This window comes from Apostichopus japonicus, chromosome 3 (assembly GCF_037975245.1).
Source record: "Apostichopus japonicus isolate 1M-3 chromosome 3, ASM3797524v1, whole genome shotgun sequence".
Classification (NCBI taxonomy): Eukaryota; Metazoa; Echinodermata; class Holothuroidea; order Aspidochirotida; family Stichopodidae; genus Apostichopus; species Apostichopus japonicus.
In genome coordinates, this window is record NC_092563.1 from 2,694,765 (window position 1) to 2,716,820 (window position 22,056).

Consider the following 22,056-nt stretch of genomic DNA (forward strand, 5'->3'; position numbering starts at 1 on the left):
CACTTTCCGAAGCCGGCCATAACACGGTTCACCCATTATTGGTGAGGTAAGGGACGTTCTGACTGGTAAGCATTGGTGACCTACCATGTGCAAACGGCTATGCAACAGTATAATGTATAATAAATATGCAATGGTTGATTGATTTTCACAGTTCATTCGTTAAAGCAAACTTAATGCTCCCCCTCTCCCTCAATGACAGTTTTTATGTTGGATGTGGGGAATTTAGGCGAACGCCGGGCTGCTACTTGGACGAGTAGATGTAGCCGCCTTGTGTCACGTAGAGTAAAACGGCTCGCCATATACGGAACAACACACAAGTGAGTTTGAGGTGTGATTGCGTCAGTCAAAGTATCGCGGAACTAGGCCTAACAGCAAACGCTTTGCACGCAAATCTGATACTTCTGGTAATCATCGTTTGTTTGTCTTTCATTTTCACATGACGTTTATTATCTTTGTATGTTTATAAAATAATGCATCTAACAAAGCAGTGCTTAATACTATATCAAGCAACTGTCCGACAGTCGCACTCGAGCTTGTTTAGGGGCCAAATCATTTCAGCGTAGGCCTAGACTATATAGGCTATGATATTAATGTTACTTGTTAGTATAAAGTTGTGGTACTGTGGTTCACTTACTACTTAGTGGTAAAAGTTATTTTTGAATACTACACCACTGTGGTTATAGTGTAGCTGTTGAAACTATAAATGTGCTCGTATGTCCCACAACATGAGAGCTGTATCTGTGACTTTGTTATCTGAACATGTCCATAACTAATTCACATTTTTAAGAAAAGTCACCCAGGAAACAACCTGGGCACGACTGATCCGCTCTCAACCCCAGTCCCCTTGCATCAGGACTGACTCTGTGATCATCGTCAGGTGTGTATCACGATTCCCCTCGAAGGGGAACATATACTACACATGATCTTAGTCAAAACTAATTAATGATAGCAATTCACAAGTTTGCAGTTTCAATTTACTCTGTTGTTTACCCACAATGCATATTCTTCAAGTTTCTTGAGAATGACAATGTATACATAGTAAAGGCTTCATAATTGACACACCTTCGTAATTGATGCACCCTCAAATATTACTAGCAATGATACAGCAGGCAACCTAAACTTACTGCAGCAAAGCAGAGTTACATATTTCATGAGTTTGAATCCATTTCGTAAAAATAACCAAAATTACCTCAACATGATACCACCACTCTCTGGAACCTGAACTTAGGGGCTCAGTCAGAGCATAGCAAACAGCATCCAGAGTCAGTGGATGACATACTTACACAAAAATTACATTTAGCTTATCGACTTTTTTGGTCCAAAAATTCTGCTCAATTGTACGTTGTGTTGGCACAGAACAATAAATAATTACATTTCTGAGGAACTGCACATATAAAAATGTATATATACAGTTGAGTGATTTGGATTTCTCCTTGATAGACATTGTTGATCAAATTCTTTACTGTGTCAGTTATGAGCCCACGGTGCTACCAGTTTTGAAAGTGCCAATATATACCGTTGTTAATACTGTGTGATTACTTAATTGCAAATTGTGATTACACATAAGCTACCAAAGTATTTTGAGGGTCAATGAACTTAATGATGAGACTGATAGTCTTCTCATTCACACTTTTGAAAATTGAGGTCATTAAAAACCACACAAGTTTCATTTCATTTTACAGATCATGTCTTCAAGAGCATTAAGGCGGATTCAGGGAGGGGAAACTTTGGTCATACCGCAAAGACTTTCCAGTAGTGAGGAAGAAGATGGGAATGTTGCTGGAAAAGGGAAAAATAACAGAAACTTATTTGATTTGGTGAGTTGAAAGGCAACCTATGATTATTGCTATTTATGCAAGTTTATGAATGACTACTAAGTTGGAGTTGTTTGTTTTCCTTTCCCAATTTGGTGCATTCCAAAGAATGGATATCAACCACAAACCAATCAAATCTAAAAACAGAAAAATGAGGAAATAAATGAGCTACATTTAAAATAGTTCATCATCACATGATGTGAAATGGATGTTTTTTTGTTAAAGATAAGAGCTCACTGCTATGATCACTTTCCCTGGGCAAAGTCTGTATTTCACACAATATGTGAAATACTTTTATTGAACCTACCTGCCACAGTGTTTGTTACTAATTTAGAGGGTCAAAACCCCTTTTTTTTGCTGTACAGCTTGGCGAAAATGACAGTGGTTCGGAAGAAAGGAACAGTGATGTCGAACAAAAAACAGAATCTATAGAACAGAAAACGGAGAAGGAGGACGCAAAACAAGGAGCAAAGAAAAAGAAAAGGAAAAAGAAAAAGAAAGGTGGAACTCCAGAAGAGAATGGCAAAGCAATACATGAAAAGGAATCATCGAATGCTGAACAGGTGAAACAGTTTGCGTCCATTTTTTCTCCAAACAGTAAAGGTTTTTGTCAAAGCATATCCTCTCGACCTGTGTGGAGTATTATGCAATTTTATCATGATCTCTCCATGGATCTTAATTACTCCCTTCTGTGGGGTTATCTATGCACTAATCGCACGCAATTTTAAGCAATACTTACATCGTTTGAGATTTTCTCTCATTATTGGTTGAGGTTCTTTTACTTCCAATTAAACGGTAATTATCATACGTCACAGCGACTCGTACATATATCTTTCATCCCAGTATGGCTATCTCCTCAGCTCTATTTGTTACCAATTAGATGTATCAAAGTGACATACAAAATCATATATTTCTTAGTGATAACACCGCACCTACCACCATTTACTTTTCTTGATTTAGTACACATTTTGCAAAAGAGAAACATCTTGCAAGAACAATCTTTTGGTTAGTCTCAAGCCATTTTCATAGTCCTAACATATGAAACCACACCAGCGACCAGCTCATTGCTTTTTACCTTGTCGTCAGAGTGAGTTCCACATTCCTTGAGTTGAAACATGAAATGGAATCACGTTGGTTAGACTGAAGTTCTACACATACCTAGTACGTAGTGTATCTACTGCTTGCATCCAGTAGACAGATGCCTAAGATCAAAAATTTATGTCATTCGGTTCTGCACTCCAAGCCTGTTCTTACTATATGTATTGCTATTAAGTTTGTCTTCCTTAATGTAAACTTAGTCTGTAAAATGTGGCAGTGATTGTGCGCAGGTTTATGGATTTGTAATGTGGATTTGTTGCTAAGAAAGGAAATTCAATATTAGCTGTTGTATCAAGCACAGTACTCATTTTTATTCAGGCAAGCGATCCCCACAGACTTGTATATGCAGGAGCCTTGCTTGTGCATTGTTTCATTAGCGGACAAGGGAATACAAGGTGTGCACATGCTTACAACAGGGGAGGTTGGTAAGCCATGGCTTATAACCTGTTTGCGACACCTATCAGATTCGGGGTATTGCTAATTTTTGCTATTGCTTGTCCCAAAATTCTCATCACAAAGAACAAATTTCTTCAGAAATGCCCAAAAACAGAAAACTAACTATTAGGTAGATGTCGTGTACAGTACTCTTGCATTTTTCATTATTTTATCACTTAAAACTCATGACACTTTGCTATATTCAAGATATAGATTATAGATAAGATAAAATGTCCTTTCTTTTGTCTTGGACACAGGAAGATGAAGTTGACCGTGGCATCAGAGAAGCAAATGAAATTCTGGGTGCAGAGTCCATATCGATGATGAAGTCTTCCAGCGCAGATAACCTTGGTTCTGCTGAAAAACCACTTTTATTTGTAGAACATAAGCATTTAAATCCAGACAATGAAATGAAAAAAATATTTGGATCTCAGGTGGTGAAGCATGACCTGAGGTAAATATATATTCTAACAGCCTCGCAATTAAGTGAATTGGTTTAAACCCGTCCCCGTCCCCGTCCCCCCCCCCACCCCCACCCCCCCCCAAAAAAAAAGAAGAAGAAAATCACTTGTAGTTTGCATACATTGCCAATTGTCTATGAAGCAAGTTTACTTATAAATTGACATAAGTAATTCAGTCTTACAGAAAATTCAATTTTGGTTTTCTTATCATCACTGATTTGTGACTTTTGAGTCAGTTTGAAACTGCTTTGAAAAAGTCAAAGCAGTCACTCTTAATTTTAGTCTTTTGTCAGTATCAATTTGAATTCAATGACAAGTTTTCAGGAAAGATCACACACTTTAGAAGAAAGTGCATTGCAGGATTTTCTGCGGCTTGTATATGCATGTAATTGTATTGAATGAGTTAAGTGGTGCCCATTTGCTGAGCAAAGTGTAAAACTCTTTATCTCTTATCGTGAAATACCGTCTAGATAATTTTAATTGTTTTTGTTTTTTTACATTCTGCAGGCAAAGGAAAAGAAATCAACGTCACTATCGCTCGACGTGGCTGACAATACCTAAACCATCTTGGCCATCTATAACAAAACAAGGTAAACCGTCTTGGCCATCTATAACAAAACAAGGTAAACGGTCGTGGCCATCTATGACAAAACAAGGTAAACCGTCTTGGCCATCTATAACAAAACAAGGTAAACGGTCTTGGCCATCTATGACAAAACAAGGTAAACCGTCTTGCCCATCTATAACAAAACAAGGTAAACGGTCTTGGCCATCTATAACAAAACAAGGTAAATCGTCTTGGCCATATATAACAAAACAAGGTAAACCGTCTTTGCCATCTATAACAAAACAAGGTAAACCGTCTTTGCCATCTATAACAAAACAAGGTAAACCGTCTTGGCCATCTAAAACAAAACAAGGTAAACCGTCTTGGCCATCTATGACAAAACAAGGTAAACCGTCTTGGCCATCTATGACAAAACAAGGTAAACCGTCTTGGCCATCTATGACAAAACAAGGTAAACCGTCTTGGCCATCTATGACAAAACAAGGTAAACCGTCTTGGCCATCTATGACAAAACAAGGTAAACCGTCTTGGCCATCTATGACAAAACAAGGTAAACCGTCTTGGCCATCTATGACAAAACAAGGTAAACCGTCTTGGCCATCTATGACAAAACAAGGTAAACCGTCTTGGCCATCTATGACAAAACAAGGTAAACCGTCTTGGCCATCTATGACAAAACAAGGTAAACCGTCTTGGCCATCTATGACAAAACAAGGTAAACCGTCATGGCCATCTATGACAAAACAAGGTAAACGGTCTTCGCCATCTATAACAAAACAAGGTAAATCGTCTTGGCCATATATGACAAAACAAGGTAAACCGTCGTGGCCATCTATAACAAAACAAGGTAAACCGTCTTGGTCATCTATAACAAAACAAGGTAAACCGTCTTGGCCATCTAAAACAAAACAAAGTACAATATGATCAAACTGGAAAGAAATAAATCTGGAATTTTATAAAAAACCATTTGCAACAATTTTTGAAATGAATTGTGTCCTCTTGATTTCTTTTCGATTCTGCATTAAAATGCTAAGGGGATCGATGCGATGGCAGCGAGTATGTGCGTGCGTATGTGTGTCCGTGGTGTATGTGTGTCCGTGGTGTATGTATTTGTAGCTCAGGCTTTATACAGGATAACTCAAACGGCACATCTAGTCATATGTTCATGCTTGGTTTTATGGATCCCTCTGGGTGAGGAAACAAACCCTATTGGAAATCAAATTTGAAATCGAAGTTCATTTGAGGTCAATACATTTATTGAAAACGAATATGAGATAAATATTTGAAGCTTTGTGTATTATTTTTCTGATAGGACTATCAATGGAGAAGGCATCTTCCCAGGGAGAGTAAGTATATATTTATTATCGTGTTTTATAGTTGGTCCAGGTAGTAGTATATATTAACCGGGTGTAGCAACACAGCGGAGGGAGGGTCTTGAACAATCACAGCACTTTCCCTTGACTCTTTAAAGACTTCCCAATTGTTTGAGAGGCTGAGGTGTGTGGGGGTGGTGGTTCAGGAATGGGAGGGGGGGGGGTTAAAACAAATTTGAAACTCCCAATAAATATATACAAATGGTCTTGTTCATTATTTATGACTATGAAAGAACTTGAATGTGTTGAGTTGTGCCACCAGGTCACATTTACTAGAGCTCAAAGTATATGGTTATAGTTTGCTGCACTCATTGGTGTCAAAAAAAGAGTGTTATTTAAGGTCAAGATACTTCGAAGCAGATGTGAAGACCTAAGCCAGCAATTAGACATTTTCTTAAAGACTTTAATACCTAATAAGGAACCTTTTCATGTAAGAAACATAGTTTTTTTTGTTTTTAGCTGTTTTTTTTTCAATACCAACCGTTCATATCAATTACCAGCTAAACGTGCCTCCTTGGAGAAACAAAGAAGTATATATATCATAATGTTCTTGCAGAATATAACAGTCTGCACTAGCATGCAAATGTAATTATGTACAAATGTTAGTGTGAAAACCTAACCCTACTTGCTGCTGTGAAAGCCGTAAAGAGTTTAAAAGAACCATCCGTAGTTCACATCCTCCTTCGTTGATATCTCAAAGCAGTACGACTGATTTTAATGTGATGAAGGGAGGATAACATCTTCATGATATATATTTTGACCCTCTTCATAAGGTACAACTATTTCTGTTACCAACATTCAAAAGATTACCAACAAGTGCAATTCAAATTCCTTGATGCCGTAGAATCGCTCAATCCTAACAACATCATGGTAAGTTTTGGTTTGTCTGTCCATTTGTTTGTTAGTTTTTTGTCTTATAAAGCAGCATTTTTTTTTTGTAGGAAAATACCATCCTCAAACCTTGAAGTCTCATATTTTTCCTGTCAGGGGCTTTCCGCCCCTGGCTCCCTGAATCGCCTTACGGCGGAAAACAGCATATCACCAGACATATCATATCGTATCATCATTGTAGGAAACCGATAGGATTATCTCAGTCTGAACTAAACTTCATCTGTTGGAAGAAATACCTTGTATGCTTATGACCATATTCAAATGTTAATTTGAGCGTGCATAATGCAGTATGTTTGGTGAAAAAATCCTGCACCCTGTCTTTGATCATCATATTTATATTTAAAGATTCCCCAAATGGTTCCGTTGCGCTGTGTTTGGTAGCACTTGTTTCTCTGGATTGGGCAGTTAATAGTTAAATGTGCGTTACCTTCAAATCCCCATTCCGGAAATTTTTAGAGAGTTTTTGTGCCGTTTCAGAGGGAAAGCCAGATCAGTGTGGGTGGGTGCATATTCCTGACTGAACGCAGATATATTGAATTCCTCTTTGGAAATAATTCGGTTGGATGATTAAATCGAAGGTATCAAAGGTGATTATATATGCATTCAGCTGAATGTGTGATGTTATATCAAGGTTGTTATCTACATGATTACGATTACATTTACAATACTGTTTTAAACAACAACTTGCAAAATCGCCAAAGGTAGCAGTTTTGTAAGCAATGAGTATTATAGTATTCGGCTATGACCTGTTCACTTAGTGGAATCTCAGATGAATTGTACCCTGTCATCTTTTCACAGTACACACCGTGGGTAGAAACAATTTGTAGCTGGTTGGCATGTGGGCATGTCGGTTACTCTAGAAAGCTTGCGATTGTAACACCTTCCCCCCCCCCCATTCTCTCACCTCCCTCCCACTATCTCTTTCTTTACGATGTCACGGTAGGGAATGTATATGAGAAGATCAGATGAAATATTTGTTCTCTTTGTTGCCATAGGAACTGGTGAGAATGTATCCATATCACCTGGACAGTTTATTACAACTCAGTGACATAAGCAGGATGAGTGATGATACATCAATGGCAGTAGAACTTGTCGGTGAGTCAACTTTTACGAAGCTCAAAAAATAAAAATAACTATAATATTTGTCAAACTTTGGCTTGAATTTGCTCGAAATACGACTCTCCAAACGCAAGTTGGACTAGTCATTATGTTGACGACGTCAAACTTTAAAAAGTTCACGTTGGAGAATGAACCATAAAACTATCCATATGAAATTTCATTTTGATATTTTCATATCATTTTTGTTAATTGCAAGACTGGGGAGGTTGCTTCTTTTTTGTTTTCCACACCTGGTCTTATTTGCAGAATAATGTCTGTCAATATCTGTCGAATAAGCTGAAATAATATGAAGACTGACTTGGAAATGACTTGGGAAAGAGCAATGTAACGTTTCGGATAGATCAGGATTCAAACTAAAGATCTCAGGGTTAGGTAGAAATCGTTTAGATTTGAGCCTCTCCAGCCTTTGTCTTTTTTTTCCCCCTCTTCAGAACGAGCCTTGTACGCTTGTGAGTCTGCCTTCCATCCATTATTCAACCTGACCCAGGCTAATTGTAGGCTGGACTACAAAAGTCCAGAAAACAGATGTCTCTTTATAGCTCTCTTCAAGCACATTAAATATGTCGGTTTGAGAGGCTGTAACAGAACTGCTTTAGAATTCTGCAAGTTTTTACTGAGGTAGGTGCCGAAAGTAAGAAAAGAGCTTTCAACTCCCCCTTCCCCACACCCCTCCCTCCATTCCCAAACTTCCTCTTAATCAATTTTGTGTAAAGGATTACTCTAGGCTCAAAGTTAGTTTGGGCTTGTAGACAAACCAACACAAAGAAACCGCTATCGGTCCCTGTATGTTCTATTTCTATACCGCAGTGGAATTTTTGGTTTGAAATTGACTCTGTAAATAACTGAGCCTCATCAACCAAAGTGACTAATTAGTTATAGAAACATTCTTTGTTCTTTGACTAATACTTATCAAGACTAAAATTCTACCTAAAAATCATCCATTATTTAAGCTTTCAGAAATTGTCAAATCAGTTTTCATGACATGCCTCGTTCCCTTCATAAATACGATAGACATAGTGTAATCTACATTTGGTGTTACCTGTTTTCTTTGCTTTCGATCTATCCACCTATCTACTCTGTCCTTCTGTCTGTCTGTCTGTAAATCTATCTGTCTGTCTCTCCTTATGGCTGACCATCCATTCTCCTATAAGCATTATGAGAAAGACCTTTCTTTCTTTCTGATTAATTGATTTATTTTTTGATTAATTGCTTTATTAATGGTTTGATTCGTTATGCCCCACAGTCTTGATCCTGATGCAGACCCTTTGGGTGTTCTACTTATGATAGACTACTACGCTCTGAAATCAGAACAGTACCACTTCCTGAGAAGACTATATGATGAGTGGGAGGTAATGTACCATATAGTACATCAACATTTAATACAAATTAACTGGTCCCACATAAGACTATATGATGAGTGGGAGGTAATGTACCATATAGTACATCAACATTTAATACAAATTAACTGGTCCCACATAAGACTATATGATGAGTGGGAGGTAATGTACAATATAGTACATAAACATTTAATACAAATTAACCGGTTTCACATAAGACTATATGAGGAGTGGGAGGTAACATACAATATAGTACAGAAACATTTAATATAAATTAACTGGTCCCACATAAGACTATATGATGAGTGGGAGGTAATGTACAAGATAGTACATCAACATTTAATACAAATTTACTGGTCACACATAAGACTATATGATGAGTGGGAGGTAATGTACAAGATAGTACATCAACATTTAATACAAATTAACTGGTCCCACATAAGACTATATGATGAGTGGGAGGTAATGTACAAGATAGTACATAAACATTTAATACAAATTAACTGGTCCCACATAAGACTATATGATGAGTGGGAGGTAATGTACAAGATAGTACATAAACATTTAATACAAATTAACTGGTCCCACATAAGACTATATGATGAGTGGGAGGTAATGTACAAGATAGTACATAAACACATTTAATACAAATTTACTGGTCTCACATAAGACTATATGAGGAGTGGGAGGTAACGTACAAGATAGTACATAAACACATTTAATCCAAATTAACTGGTCCCACATAAGACTATATGATGAGTGGGAGGTAATGTACAATATAGTACATCAACATTTAATACAAATTTACTGGTCACACATAAGACGATATAATGAGTGTGAGGTAATGTACAAGAGAGTACATCAACATTTAATACAAATTTACTGGTCACACATAAGACTATATGATGAGTGGGAGGTAATGTACAAGATAGTACATCAACATTTAATACAAATTTACTGGTCACACATAAGACTATATGATGAGTGGGAGGTAACGTACAAGATAGTACATAAACATTTAATACAAATTAACTGGTCCCACATAAGACTATATGATGAGTGGGAGGTAATGTACAAGATAGTACATAAACACATTTAATACAAATTTACTGGTCTCACATAAGACTATATGATGAGTGGGAGGTAATGTACAAGATAGTACATAAACATTTAATACAAATTAACTGGTCCCACATAAGACTATATGATGAGTGGGAGGTAACGTACAAGATAGTACATAAACATTTAATACAAATTAACTGGTCCCACATAAGACTATATGATGAGTGGGAGGTAATGTACAAGATAGTACATCAACATTTAATACAAATTTACTGGTCACACATAAGACTATATAATGAGTGTGAGGTAATGTACAAGATAGTACATAAACATTTAATACAAATTAACTGGTCCCACATAAGACTATATGATGAGTGGGAGGTAATGTACAAGATAGTACATAAACACATTTAATACAAATTTACTGGTCTCACATAAGACTATATGAGGAGTGGGAGGTAACGTACAAGATAGTACATAAACACATTTAATACAAATTAACTGGTCCCACATAAGACTAAATGATGAGTGGGAGGTAATGTACAATATAGTACATCAACATTTAATACAAATTTACTGGTCACACATAAGACTATATGATGAGTGTGAGGTAATGCACAATATAGTACATAAACATTTAATACAAATTCACCGGTTTCACCGAGGGGATAAGAAGATGACTTTTTTTATATATTGTCATTAAAAATGATCAGTGTTTTTTCCCAGCAAGAATAAAATAAAATGACAAATCTTTCTGATCCCTTTCAAAAATAATTACAACAACCAACAATTTTCAACCAATCATTTAGGGCAAATATTGTACATCTAACATATTATTCAAGTGATTCAAATGATGTGAGGTGTTTCAACAGTCGACTATTCAAGACTGTTTGCGTTAGATTGGCCTATTTGAATTTGAATAAGATCAGAATTAGGTCTGAATTAGATCTGAATTAGACCTGAATTAGACCTGAATTAAACCTGAATTAGTTCTGAAAAGATTTTGAATTAGATCGGCCTATTTGAATTAGATTGTTGAATTGTGAATAAGATCGTTTGAATTAGATCCCAAAAAAGAATTAGAGCGGCCTATTTGAATCGCTTGTATTTTGAATTAGATCTGAATTTTTTTTAAATTAATTAGATCGGCTGATTTGAACTCAAGTCTTATTTCTCCTATCGCAGGCACACAAGAACTTATCTCAGCTTCCAAACCACGCATTCTCGGCTGCTCTTACATACTTCCATCTGAGTAGAGACGAACAAGCAAACATCGACGTGGCCGATAAAATGTTGAAAGATGCTCTCAAGATGTTCCCATTGGTAAAATGATGACTTTAAACGTGTAAACTGTATGTAGTAATGAAAGTATATCCATTTCATCTTGGCTAAAGGAAATGTGAATACCAAAAGGTAGTTCACATGTGGATCTTCTTGTCTGTCTGTCTGTCTGTCTGTCTAACTGCTATTATAAAGAGGGACACTACTGTCACTGCTCGTGAAGATACTTTGTTGATGATAGCACAGTTACACTGTTGATACTGAACGTTGTAAAGTCTCCTCACTCAGTATTGCAGAGGTTACGCTCTAATCGGTCAGTCAATATTGATAATAAACAGCAGTTCCAGTCAGTACCAGATTAACACCGGCTGGAACCACATGACTCCTCTCCCACCCGCTAGAATCACATGACTCTTCTCTCCCCCCCCCCCCCCAATTTTGTTAAGTTTTGCTGCAGGCACCACCATAAAGTAGAATGCCATTATGTCATATGTCATGATTGGAAGGGTACATGTTAGAAGGGGAAAAGAAAGTGTAACAAATGCAAGAAACTGGCTAAATGATCAACAGTGGTGAAATGATAAATGGCATCTGATGAATGAGGATAAACTTATAGTTAAAATTTAAAATCTTTCATGAAATGGAGAAAATAGTATCCCTATCTTATATTAATATTTAAAATTCATATTTTTTGTTGTTGAAAATGCCAAGAGAGTTGCAGAAATGGATCACATGTATTTAACAAATTGCTCGAGGCCAATTTAAAGGAAATACACTGCACAAAATTTGATGTAGGAACAGAGAAACTGTTAAGGGATTACTGCGATGTCAGACAATGTTACACAATAATCTACACTGCTAGTGGAAATCTTGTTTTATCGTCTTGTACTAACGTATTTTATGATTACATATTAAGCATTCTAGTTAGTAGTCTTCCATTATTCGACCTAAGCTATCCGTCAACCTTCTTTCACCTACTATTAAATAAGATATTCCATCACTGGTAGCGGTTTAGGAATGAATAAATATACCAGCCCTGCTTTCTCATTCTTGACTTGTTGGTAAAGATTGATGTATTAAGCCGTTGTACATCTATAACCACGAGACGTAAACTGTATAAAATCGACAACCATGGTCTGAGAAAGCTCGGGACTTGTAGTCATACTGCCATAACAATCATTCCTTTAGGTGCTACTACCCCTCCTCGAGAAATGCAGCATCCAGCCTGACAAGGAAGTCTCCACTCAATCCATATTTGCTGCTCAAGTTGGGTAAGTATCCATTAAATCAAGATTCAATATTAACACATTCTCCCAAAGGAACCTTTCAGATGTTGAGGGAAGAAAAAAACTCCTTCAGAGATAGTTTCTTTATACCAATTATGGCACGGTATATAGCGTTTACGTTTTGTCCAGATTTTTTCAAACATGTCCATTTTTTTATACCTCCAGAAAAATGTCATCCCTCTCTTGAAACGTACAGTGTAGGTACTATTACCATTAATGTCAACAGCGGGCGGGGCGTTAGGTTGAATACTCATTGTTTACTCTTCAAATAATTATGTTAAATTTTGAAACTCTCTGAGTTGGTGGTTAGTGATAAGAATTTGATACTAATATGGAAATGAATCTGGGCCCCCACCCCCCTTAAAAAAAATTTATATATAAAACAGTTTACAGAATTGTTCACAGTATCTGTTATGTAAAAAATTAGCTAGCAGGTTTTCTTCAGTTGTTCATGGTCACCGCATTAGATGATTTTATATAGGTTAAGATGACCTGAAGTGTCCGAGGATAGTACCCTGATTGCATGTTCTGTCCTCGGATTAAATATACCCTCAGATTTTATGTAAAATCCCTGGATTAAACCTGGTTTCGTGAAACGGCCCCGAGTAATTTCAATATTACCAGGTTTGGCCTCTGATCCGTAGAGCCAGCTTGAATCTAGGATCTTAAAGTGGGGTATTCGTTTAAAGCACAATATCTCTGCACTTCTGGGTAAACCCAAAATTTTGCTTAACTTTGTGAAAAACTACATATGGACACTTTTTGGTGGTTTTTGAAGCATTTTGGAGATGAAAGAGAGTAGGTAATGTTAGCTTTCCTATGGAGAGAGCTTGATTTGACTTTGGGAGTGTCCGAAGAAAATCTGTGTTTTTTCGAAAAATTCCGAAGCAGTAAGATTCTTTTGATACTAACATCTTTTATTTTTCACAGAGAGCCTCCCGCCCTGACGCAGCTTGTGACTCTCTTCGTCACTAGAAACTACCCCCTTTGGAAGGAGCCAGAGGTGGCCGAGTGGTTGGAGAGGAATGTCAGAGAGTTACTGAAAGGTGTCACAGCTGAGGAAGATATCGTTAGTCAAAATAGAGACAAGTAAGTTAGATAACTTTAATAGCTATCTGGACAAGAAACCAAACATGGGTAGGACAAACGGTAAACTAAAGGACATTATCTCGGCGCAACCGCCGCTTCAAGCGAAAGTGATTTGATGTCTGTGAGAATCAGAAATGGGAATTTAATCGCAGGGCCTGCGGTTGTGGTAGAGCCTGACTTAATTATGCGTACCATAAAACTCAGCCAGCCCGGCAATATCTAAAGTGTCTCACTGTCTACATAAGAAATGAACGACACCAGAGACCAACCCTTAATACACCCTAACCACCCTCTAACTCCTCTTGTAAACCAACTTCAGTTTTACAGTTGCTGCATTTGTACAAAAATTTCAGGATTGGATTGCTCATTTGTTGTAAAAAATGTTTAACATACAAATGGCAGTAATGTGTCTCTCAGTTCATGACAAAAGTTTCATTTGTGTGAAAATTTAAAAAAAAAAAAAAAAAAAAAATTTGGGGGCTGCATCTGCTTGTAAATTAACAATGCAGTAAAAGAGAGAGCAATTTTGGATTGAGTGAGTGTGTAGGTGTTTGTTGAGGTGGCAAAGGGGATGGGAGAGGGAGTGAGGGGGGGGGGCTGGGATGTTAGGGTAAGTTTAATACTCCTTTTTAACGAACATTTCTCTGTTAAATGACCATTGAAATGATCTTGCTCAAAATGTTGTGCTGTATGAAAACTGGACTGTATCCATATGACGTCTACAGATTTCAGTATTTCATTGTTCATAAATTGACCCAAACTACAAGAAACATCAGCCAGCACAATGCAAGAGAACAGTGATCCTGGAACTCTCCTCTGTGTATCCGGACTGTATTGAGAATTCCAATGCAAGAGAACAGTGATCCAACTCTCCTCTGTGTATCCGGACTATATTGAAAATTCCGATGCAAGAGAACAGTGATCCAACTCTCCTCTGTGTATCAGGACTATATTGAGAATTCCAATGCAAGAGAATAGTGATCCTGGAACTCTCCTCTGTGTATCCGGACTGTATTGAGAATTCCAATGCAAGAGAGCAGTGATCCTGGAACTCTCCTCTATGTATCCGGACTGTATTGAGAATTCCAATGCAAGAGAACAGTGATCCTGGAACTCTCCCCTGTGTATCTGGACTATATTGAGAATTCCAATGCAAGAGAGCAGTGATCCTGGAACTCTCCTCTATGTATCCGGACTGTATTGAGAATTCCAATGCAAGAGAACAGTGATCCTGGAACTCTCCCCTGTATATCTGGACTGTATTGAGAATTCCAATGCAAGAGAACAGTGATCCAACTCTCCCCTGTGTATCTGGACTATATTGAGAATTCCAATGCAAGAGAACAGTGATCCTGGAACTCTCCTCTATGTATCCGGACTGTATTAAGTTTTCCAATGCAAGAGACCAGTGATCCTGGAACTCCTCTGCGTATCCAGACTATATTGAGAATTCCAATGCAAGAGAACAGTGATCCTGGAACTCTCCTCTGTGTTCCAGGATCACTGTTCAAGAGAACCAGTGATCCAACTCTCCTCTGTGTATCTGGACCATTTTGAGAATTCCAATGCAAGAGAACAGTGATCCTGGAACTCTCCTCTGCGTATCCGGACTATATTGAGAATTCCAATGCAAGAGAACAGTGATCCTGGAACTCTCCTCTGTGTATCTGGACTATATTGAGAATTCCAATGCAAGAGAACCAGTGATCCAACTCTCCTCTGTGTATCTGGACTATATTGAGAATTCCAATGCAAGAGAACAGTGATCCCGTAACTCTCCTCTGTGTATCTGGACTATATTGAGAATTCCAATGCAATAGAGCAGTGATCCAACTCTCCTCTGCGTATCCGGACTATATTGAGAATTCCAATGCAAGAGAGCAGTGATCCTGGAACTCTCCTCTGCGTATCCGGACTTTATTGAGAATTACAATGCAAGAGAACCAGTGATCCAACTCACCCTATGTATCCGGACTATATTGAGAATTCCAATGCAAGAGAACCAGTGATCCAACTCTCCTCTGTGTATCTGGACTATATTGAGAATTTCAATGCAATAGAGCAGTGATCCAACTCTCCTCTGCATATCCGGACTATATTGAGAATTCCAATGCAAGAGAACCAGTGATCCAACTCTCCTCTGTGTATCCGGACTATATTGAGAATTACAATGCAAGAGAACCAGTGATCCAACTCTCCTCTGTGTATCTGGACTATATTGAGAATTCCAATACAAGAGAACCAGTGATCCAACTCTCCTCTATGTATCCGGACTATATTGAGAATTACAATGCAAGAGAACCAGTGATCCAACTCTCCTCTGTGTATCTGGACTATTTTGAGAATTACAATGCAAGAGAGCAGTGATCCAACTCTCCTCTGTGTATCTGGACTATATTGAGAATTCCAATACAAGAGAACCAGTGATCCAACTCTCCTCTATGTATCCGGACTATATTGAGAATTACAATGCAAGAGAACCAGTGATCCAACTCTCCTCTGTGTATCTGGACTATTTTGAGAATTACAATGCAAGAGAGCAGTGATCCAACTCTCCTCTGTGTATCTGGACTATTTTGAGAATTACAATGCAAGAGAGCAGTGATCCAACTCTCCTCTGTGTATCTGGACTATATTGAGAATTCCAATACAAGAGAACCAGTGATCCAACTCTCCTCTGTGTATCCAGACTATATTGAGAATTCTCATCGTGAGCATTGTCTTTTTTCTTCTTCCGTTCAATGCCATCTTCATCCCTTGTTTTTTTATTTCTCTAGGAGGAGAATGAGATTTCAGCGTGCTCCTCGTAATATTTACAGACACATCATCTTATCAGACATCAAAGACGTCACTGTTTCGCTGCCACCTGAACTGGCTAACATACCAGTCATGGCCTTTGACCCTTTGCCCCCAAAGGACACCATCATCTCGTACACGAGGCAAACTAGGTAATCCAATGCAAATTGTGTGTTTTTATCATTATGTCATGTGTAAGGTTAAAAAAAGGTACAATGTGGATTATCCCTTTCAATTTTCTCCCTTTTTCAATTTCCAGATGTGGTTAAGCTTTGAGGTGTCTTTTCCAAACCTGTTTTACATTCACAAAGCATAACTGTGAATAGTGTCAAAATTGTTAATGATGACAGTGATGGAACTGGGGATGGCAGGATAAGAGCTTGGACATAGGGAAGGATGCTCAAATAATATTTACATATTATCTTGAGTGTTTTGCTACCTCAAAGTGTTTTTTAATATATAAGTTGAGACTAGTGGAACACTAGTAGTTGTTACTCAAGAGTTTCACATGTTGAGTGATCATCAGACAACTCATCAGATAACTCAGGCACTCTGTAAATCAACCAAACGGAATAACTATATATATATATATATATATATATATATATATATGTATGTATATATATATATATATATATATATATATATATATAGATAATATGTATATATATATATATATATATACATACATATATATATATATATATATATATATATACATACATATATATATATATCTATATATATATATATATATATATATATATATATATATATATATAAATGAATGTATGTGTAGCAAATTGAATTTCTGCAAGTTCACAAGATAGACACTGCAGGCCTACAATCATAATCCCTAATATTGTTCGATTCATTGATTTGTCTTAGCCGAACAGGACTTTGCAGCTGCTACTGTAGTTTCTCTTTTTAACATGGTTGCTAAGTACTATATTCCAATTAATTTCACACCTGATGAACCGATATAACATGTTGATGCAAATGTAAGACATAGTGAAGGATCAAATAGTTATGTATCTCCTCCTCTATACCTTCTCCATTTACAAAGAAGATAAAAGAAAATTATCTGAGACGGTATGAAAGTTTAGGATCTCAGTATAAAGCATGACCATGAAGTAGGCCTTAAATGATATCATCCTTCATTTTAACTTCCAGGAGAGTAACGCCCGCTAATAGAAATGGCTGGATGTCTGAGTTTTTCAGATCCTTGTTGCCAAGTTACACACCTCCAGTAAGTTGCGAAATATTTAATTATTTTACTGCTAACTGATATTTCTTGCAAGGAACTTTGGAACTGTTAGTTTATCGTACCTCTCATTTAATCCGTTCGGGGAACAGGCGTCCATGTAAATTTCTTAGTTCTTTTTTTTGTACTTGTCCGTCCAAGTTGTTGAAGCTGTTTTTACTTATATAATGAAAGAGAGCATGTGTGCATAGTTTAATTCTGCTTCAGTGAATATGAACAAATTTTGTTTTATATTTAAACTAGTTTGAGGGCTTAAAGTAACATTAGACTTTATAATTGTACTTGTATATATGAACATACACAGGCGTTTTTGCAGTAGATATTGAAGAAATTAGTTAACAATGTTTTCCTCTCTGAAATCTTATTTTGTGAGCCTCCAAGACCCATATTGTTAATATGCTAGAGTAATATTAACTTTGCCATCCCTCTCTGTTATATCCCCTTTTTCAAATTCACCATCTTAACCAATTTTGACTTTAACCAAACAACATGATTGGGACTAATCCATCAGTTTGCAATATGGCTGACATTAAATGTTGTGATCTATCGCACTATCCCATTCCCAAAGCTTTTACTTCCTCCAGTAATTAATGTACCACGTTAATTTTTTTGGTAGCAGCTAGTTGCTTTCAAATATGTATAATACACACAGCAGCATCTCCCATCCCATCCCTAACTCAAGTAAAACATTCTTCATTAAACTTCGACCTTTCCAGCTTACTGCACCAAAAGCACAGTGAAAATGACGTTCGATACAATTTTCAGCTGAATTAAATTTGCCAGACTTATTAACGAGTTCGTAGGTTCTACAAATTTCAATGAAAATTTGCAAACCCTGCCAAACAGATCCTATGCCAATCAAATCTCTCTGTTTTGTTTACAACCGTTAAGCCTAGGACTACGTTCACTTTCGTGGCTAGCCTGTCTTAGGTCCATTCTTTTGAATAGTATCTTTCTCTCGGTCTTACCAGTGTAGCATGCAAAATTGTGTCATTTTCCTTCCATTGCAATGAATAAACAGATATTTGCCTCCGTGGAATTGTTAAAAAGGGGAAGATACGAGTATAGGACTGTTCGGGCCGCATGTGTAGATTTTTTTTTACATTTGTGTAATGAACATGCTGATGTGGGCGGTTGCAAATATTTTACGGTAAATCACTACGGTAAATCACTGTAAAGCAACAGAAAATAAATTTCTTTCATTCGATTGTGACAGCTGCCTCCATTAAACCCACCTGGTCAGAGTGTATTTAGAATAAGAAAATTGAACCTACTTCGGACAAGTTCGGAGGTTTGTTTCCAAAATTCATCAGCAAACAAGTATTGAGACTTGAAGAGTTTTCCCATGGGCACTCTAATTTGAGTTCTAGGCAATGAGTCGTTGCATCAGCTAAAGGAATATTGTAGCATTTATTCGAACATAAACCATATTAACAGTCTCCAGAGGTAGTGACCATGTGTCAATAACCTTGTTAGGTGTGCTATTTCTCCAAATTATCTATATATTTCATGCATTTGAGAGCCAACGGTAACTACATACCTGTAGCAGATCTATGGAACTGGCACAGTCCATTTTATATAGCACAATTGGGGCTTCAGATGTCATGTACTGCTGAACTGTTATCACCAGCTACCAGTAGCCCTTTTTGGGCAAGTGGATCAATTTCATAGTGTTGAATCCAAATTTATTGAAGAGTGTTTTGACAAGTGGAAATAGCACTACCTATATAGATATCAATATTATCAGGAGACCTAAGGTACAAGTCAAATTCATTGTTTAATCTGATGTAATCTTTACTGCCCCTCTAGCCACCCGGTCAAGTTGCTGCTGGTGTTGATCTGATTAATGAGGACGAAGGCGCAGTCGGTGGTTACCTGGCGCAGGATACAGAACTGAGGATGGGGATCAATGCACTCATGGATTCCATGAGAGATTTATTGAATAATTTACAGCCTGCTGAAGGTGAGGAAGACCAAGAAATGGAAGAAGTTGATTGAAAGTTGAAAATATACCTTAGAATCAGATTTGTAGGATTGGTATGTTAATCATGATTGATAAATGTTGGGCATAAACTTTGGTGGTGTTTGCTTGGACCAGAACTTGATCAACACTTCATCAAAAAAAAAAAAAAAAAAAAAAAAGTTTGAAGAAATATTTAGGGCTAACTATAATTGGAAGTGGTTTCCATGTGGAAGATACGTACTGCTGAAAGAAAGTCAGAAAATTGTACAAAAAATTTCAGTGTATGTTTTGCATGTTACAAGCCGGAATAAATGACTCTAATATTTTTGAATGATAAAAACACACTCTGTCTTCTTTTAAAGCTGTATGTAAACCACAACAGAAAAAGGACTTGGATATTATGAACTAATCTGAGAGTGAAAAAGAAAGATGTGGTCTCATGGTTTCTTTAATAATCTCATCCGCAATACTCCTTCATCCTTTATAGGATAACAGGGCCATGGTTGTGCCTGCACTGTTTTCTGGTAACTTATTCACTTACTACTTGACACTGGCTATCAACATTTTATAATGAACTTTATCAATTGGTAGGACCTCCAAACACCATATTGCAGTTAAGAGGAGAAATGCACCCACCCCCTCCCCCAACACTCCTTTGAAATCCTGTGTACATCGCTGCAAATATGGCCAATTGAGAATGCCCAAATTATTATCCCTCTGTGTGGTGGGTAACCTGAAATGTGAGTGGTTGCATGGAGTAAAACAACGATAAAAAACAACAAAGAAAACCAGAGATATTCCCATTTTACCATTTTTAATTCGGCATTAAAATAATTGTTCATAACATGGAGAGACTGTGATTGTCGAACAGCAATCAGTGGTCTGTTTATGAAGTCAATTTTGTTCAAAAGTCTATATTTTTCCTTAAATTAAAGATCCTGTAACGCATGTATCCCTGGTAACCAAGGTTCAGCTAATATTGCTTGAATTGCTTGGAGCTTAGAATATTTTAAAAACAGAAAAGCAAAGCATAAATGAAAATGATTAGACAAAGTATCATCTGGTGCAATATGAGAATATATAAGAATATAAAAGGTTAAACGACAGTGATCCGTTTGATAGTTTCAGTTGTTAACAATCATTCCCCTGTTAAACAAAAGACTAGGCCGTAACATTTATTGCAAAACGATTTTGAAGTAGTTTACAGTCAGTCATTAAGTATTTTATTCCAAAGGGTTGGACAAATAGTTAATGCTTACAGATTACTTACCATTGCATTAAATAAATAATTCTTCATGAAGAAAGTTTGTCATTCTATCAAAATGAAAACAACCTAATTTTCCGACTTATATGAAGATAAAAATAAATACTTAAATTTCCCAAAGTAGCAGTCAGATTTTGGTACATGTGCTAAAGGATAAAAGCTTCTTTGATCAAAACAAACAAACAAACAGCTACACAACAAAATTGAGAAAAGATGAACCTGGACTGTACAAGTAATATTTCAGCTGATTTTTTTTTTAAATCTTTTTTTATTTAATTGGTAACAAGGAAGAAAGAGTAATATTGTCATAAAGCAACTGAAACACAAGCTTTCCTCACAAAGCCTTCACACTCAAATGTTTAACCATTATTAGTTGGCACTAAAAAAATATAATTAATTAAATGCAAGTTCAATACCACTTTCTGTTCTGCATGAACCAGTAAAGTGTCGTCACTAGGGCATGCTGGGACTTGCTAGTAAAATATCAGCAGAGAACGATGAGTATGTTACTGATATATGGTAAAGGAAATGCTAACAAGGATTTAATGAAACCAAAGTCATCAGGATATTAACTTCTGGTGACTGATTGGAGTTGGTCTCCATGACAACTGCTTAAACACCATACAGGTGAGTGCAGCCAGAAATATGGTGATGACTACCAGAAGAGAGACAACCGTCAGAGAGGTTAAGCTCACGTAGGTTGTATACTCGCTCCCGTCCGTCTTTGTCCTGGGAACTGTGGGGAGGATGGAGCAACATTTCAAATTGAATTATGACGATATGGATCATAACACATCAGCTTCTTATCAACTACTATAGTTTATAATCATTGGCTAACAGTGCAAATGAACAATCACCACCTACTGACTATATATTACCATCAACTAACAGTGCAAATGAACAATCACCACCTACTGACTATATATTACCATCAACTAACAGTGCAAATGAACAA

The 22,056-nt window shown here is 37.0% G+C and overlaps 2 protein-coding genes across 9 annotated transcripts in view; one reads left to right on the plus strand and one right to left on the minus strand.

Annotated features, from left to right (window-relative positions):
* Positions 1 to 99: 99 nt before the first annotated feature.
* On the plus strand, positions 100 to 21,362 carry LOC139960037 (ribosome quality control complex subunit TCF25-like). 4 transcript variants are annotated; one of them, XM_071958072.1, is made up of 16 exons: positions 100 to 317; positions 1,683 to 1,817; positions 2,180 to 2,377; positions 3,605 to 3,801; positions 4,316 to 4,398; positions 5,689 to 5,722; positions 6,523 to 6,619; positions 7,636 to 7,735; positions 8,191 to 8,377; positions 9,003 to 9,108; positions 11,344 to 11,481; positions 12,628 to 12,710; positions 13,656 to 13,814; positions 16,592 to 16,762; positions 17,784 to 17,859; positions 19,684 to 21,362. In XM_071958072.1, exons 2-16 carry the CDS (start codon positions 1,686 to 1,688, stop codon positions 19,870 to 19,872), a joined length of 1,950 nt encoding a protein of 649 aa, XP_071814173.1. In that variant the 5' UTR covers positions 100 to 317; positions 1,683 to 1,685; the 3' UTR covers positions 19,873 to 21,362. The 4 variants fall into 4 exon arrangements, with proteins under 4 accessions (XP_071814173.1, XP_071814167.1, XP_071814182.1 ...); XM_071958066.1 differs by having other exon boundaries at positions 101 to 404; XM_071958081.1 differs by lacking the exon at positions 100 to 317 and adding an exon at positions 725 to 877.
* Positions 20,635 to 22,056, minus strand: part of LOC139960011 (uncharacterized) — an 88,799-nt gene continuing 87,377 nt past the window's right edge. For all 5 annotated transcript variants that reach the window (XM_071958030.1, XM_071958047.1, XM_071958020.1 and 2 more), the window contains one exon: positions 20,635 to 21,837. In XM_071958030.1, coding sequence (XP_071814131.1) covers positions 21,662 to 21,837 — 176 coding nt within the window. In that variant the 3' untranslated portion in view covers positions 20,635 to 21,661. The remainder of the gene's footprint in view (positions 21,838 to 22,056) is intronic.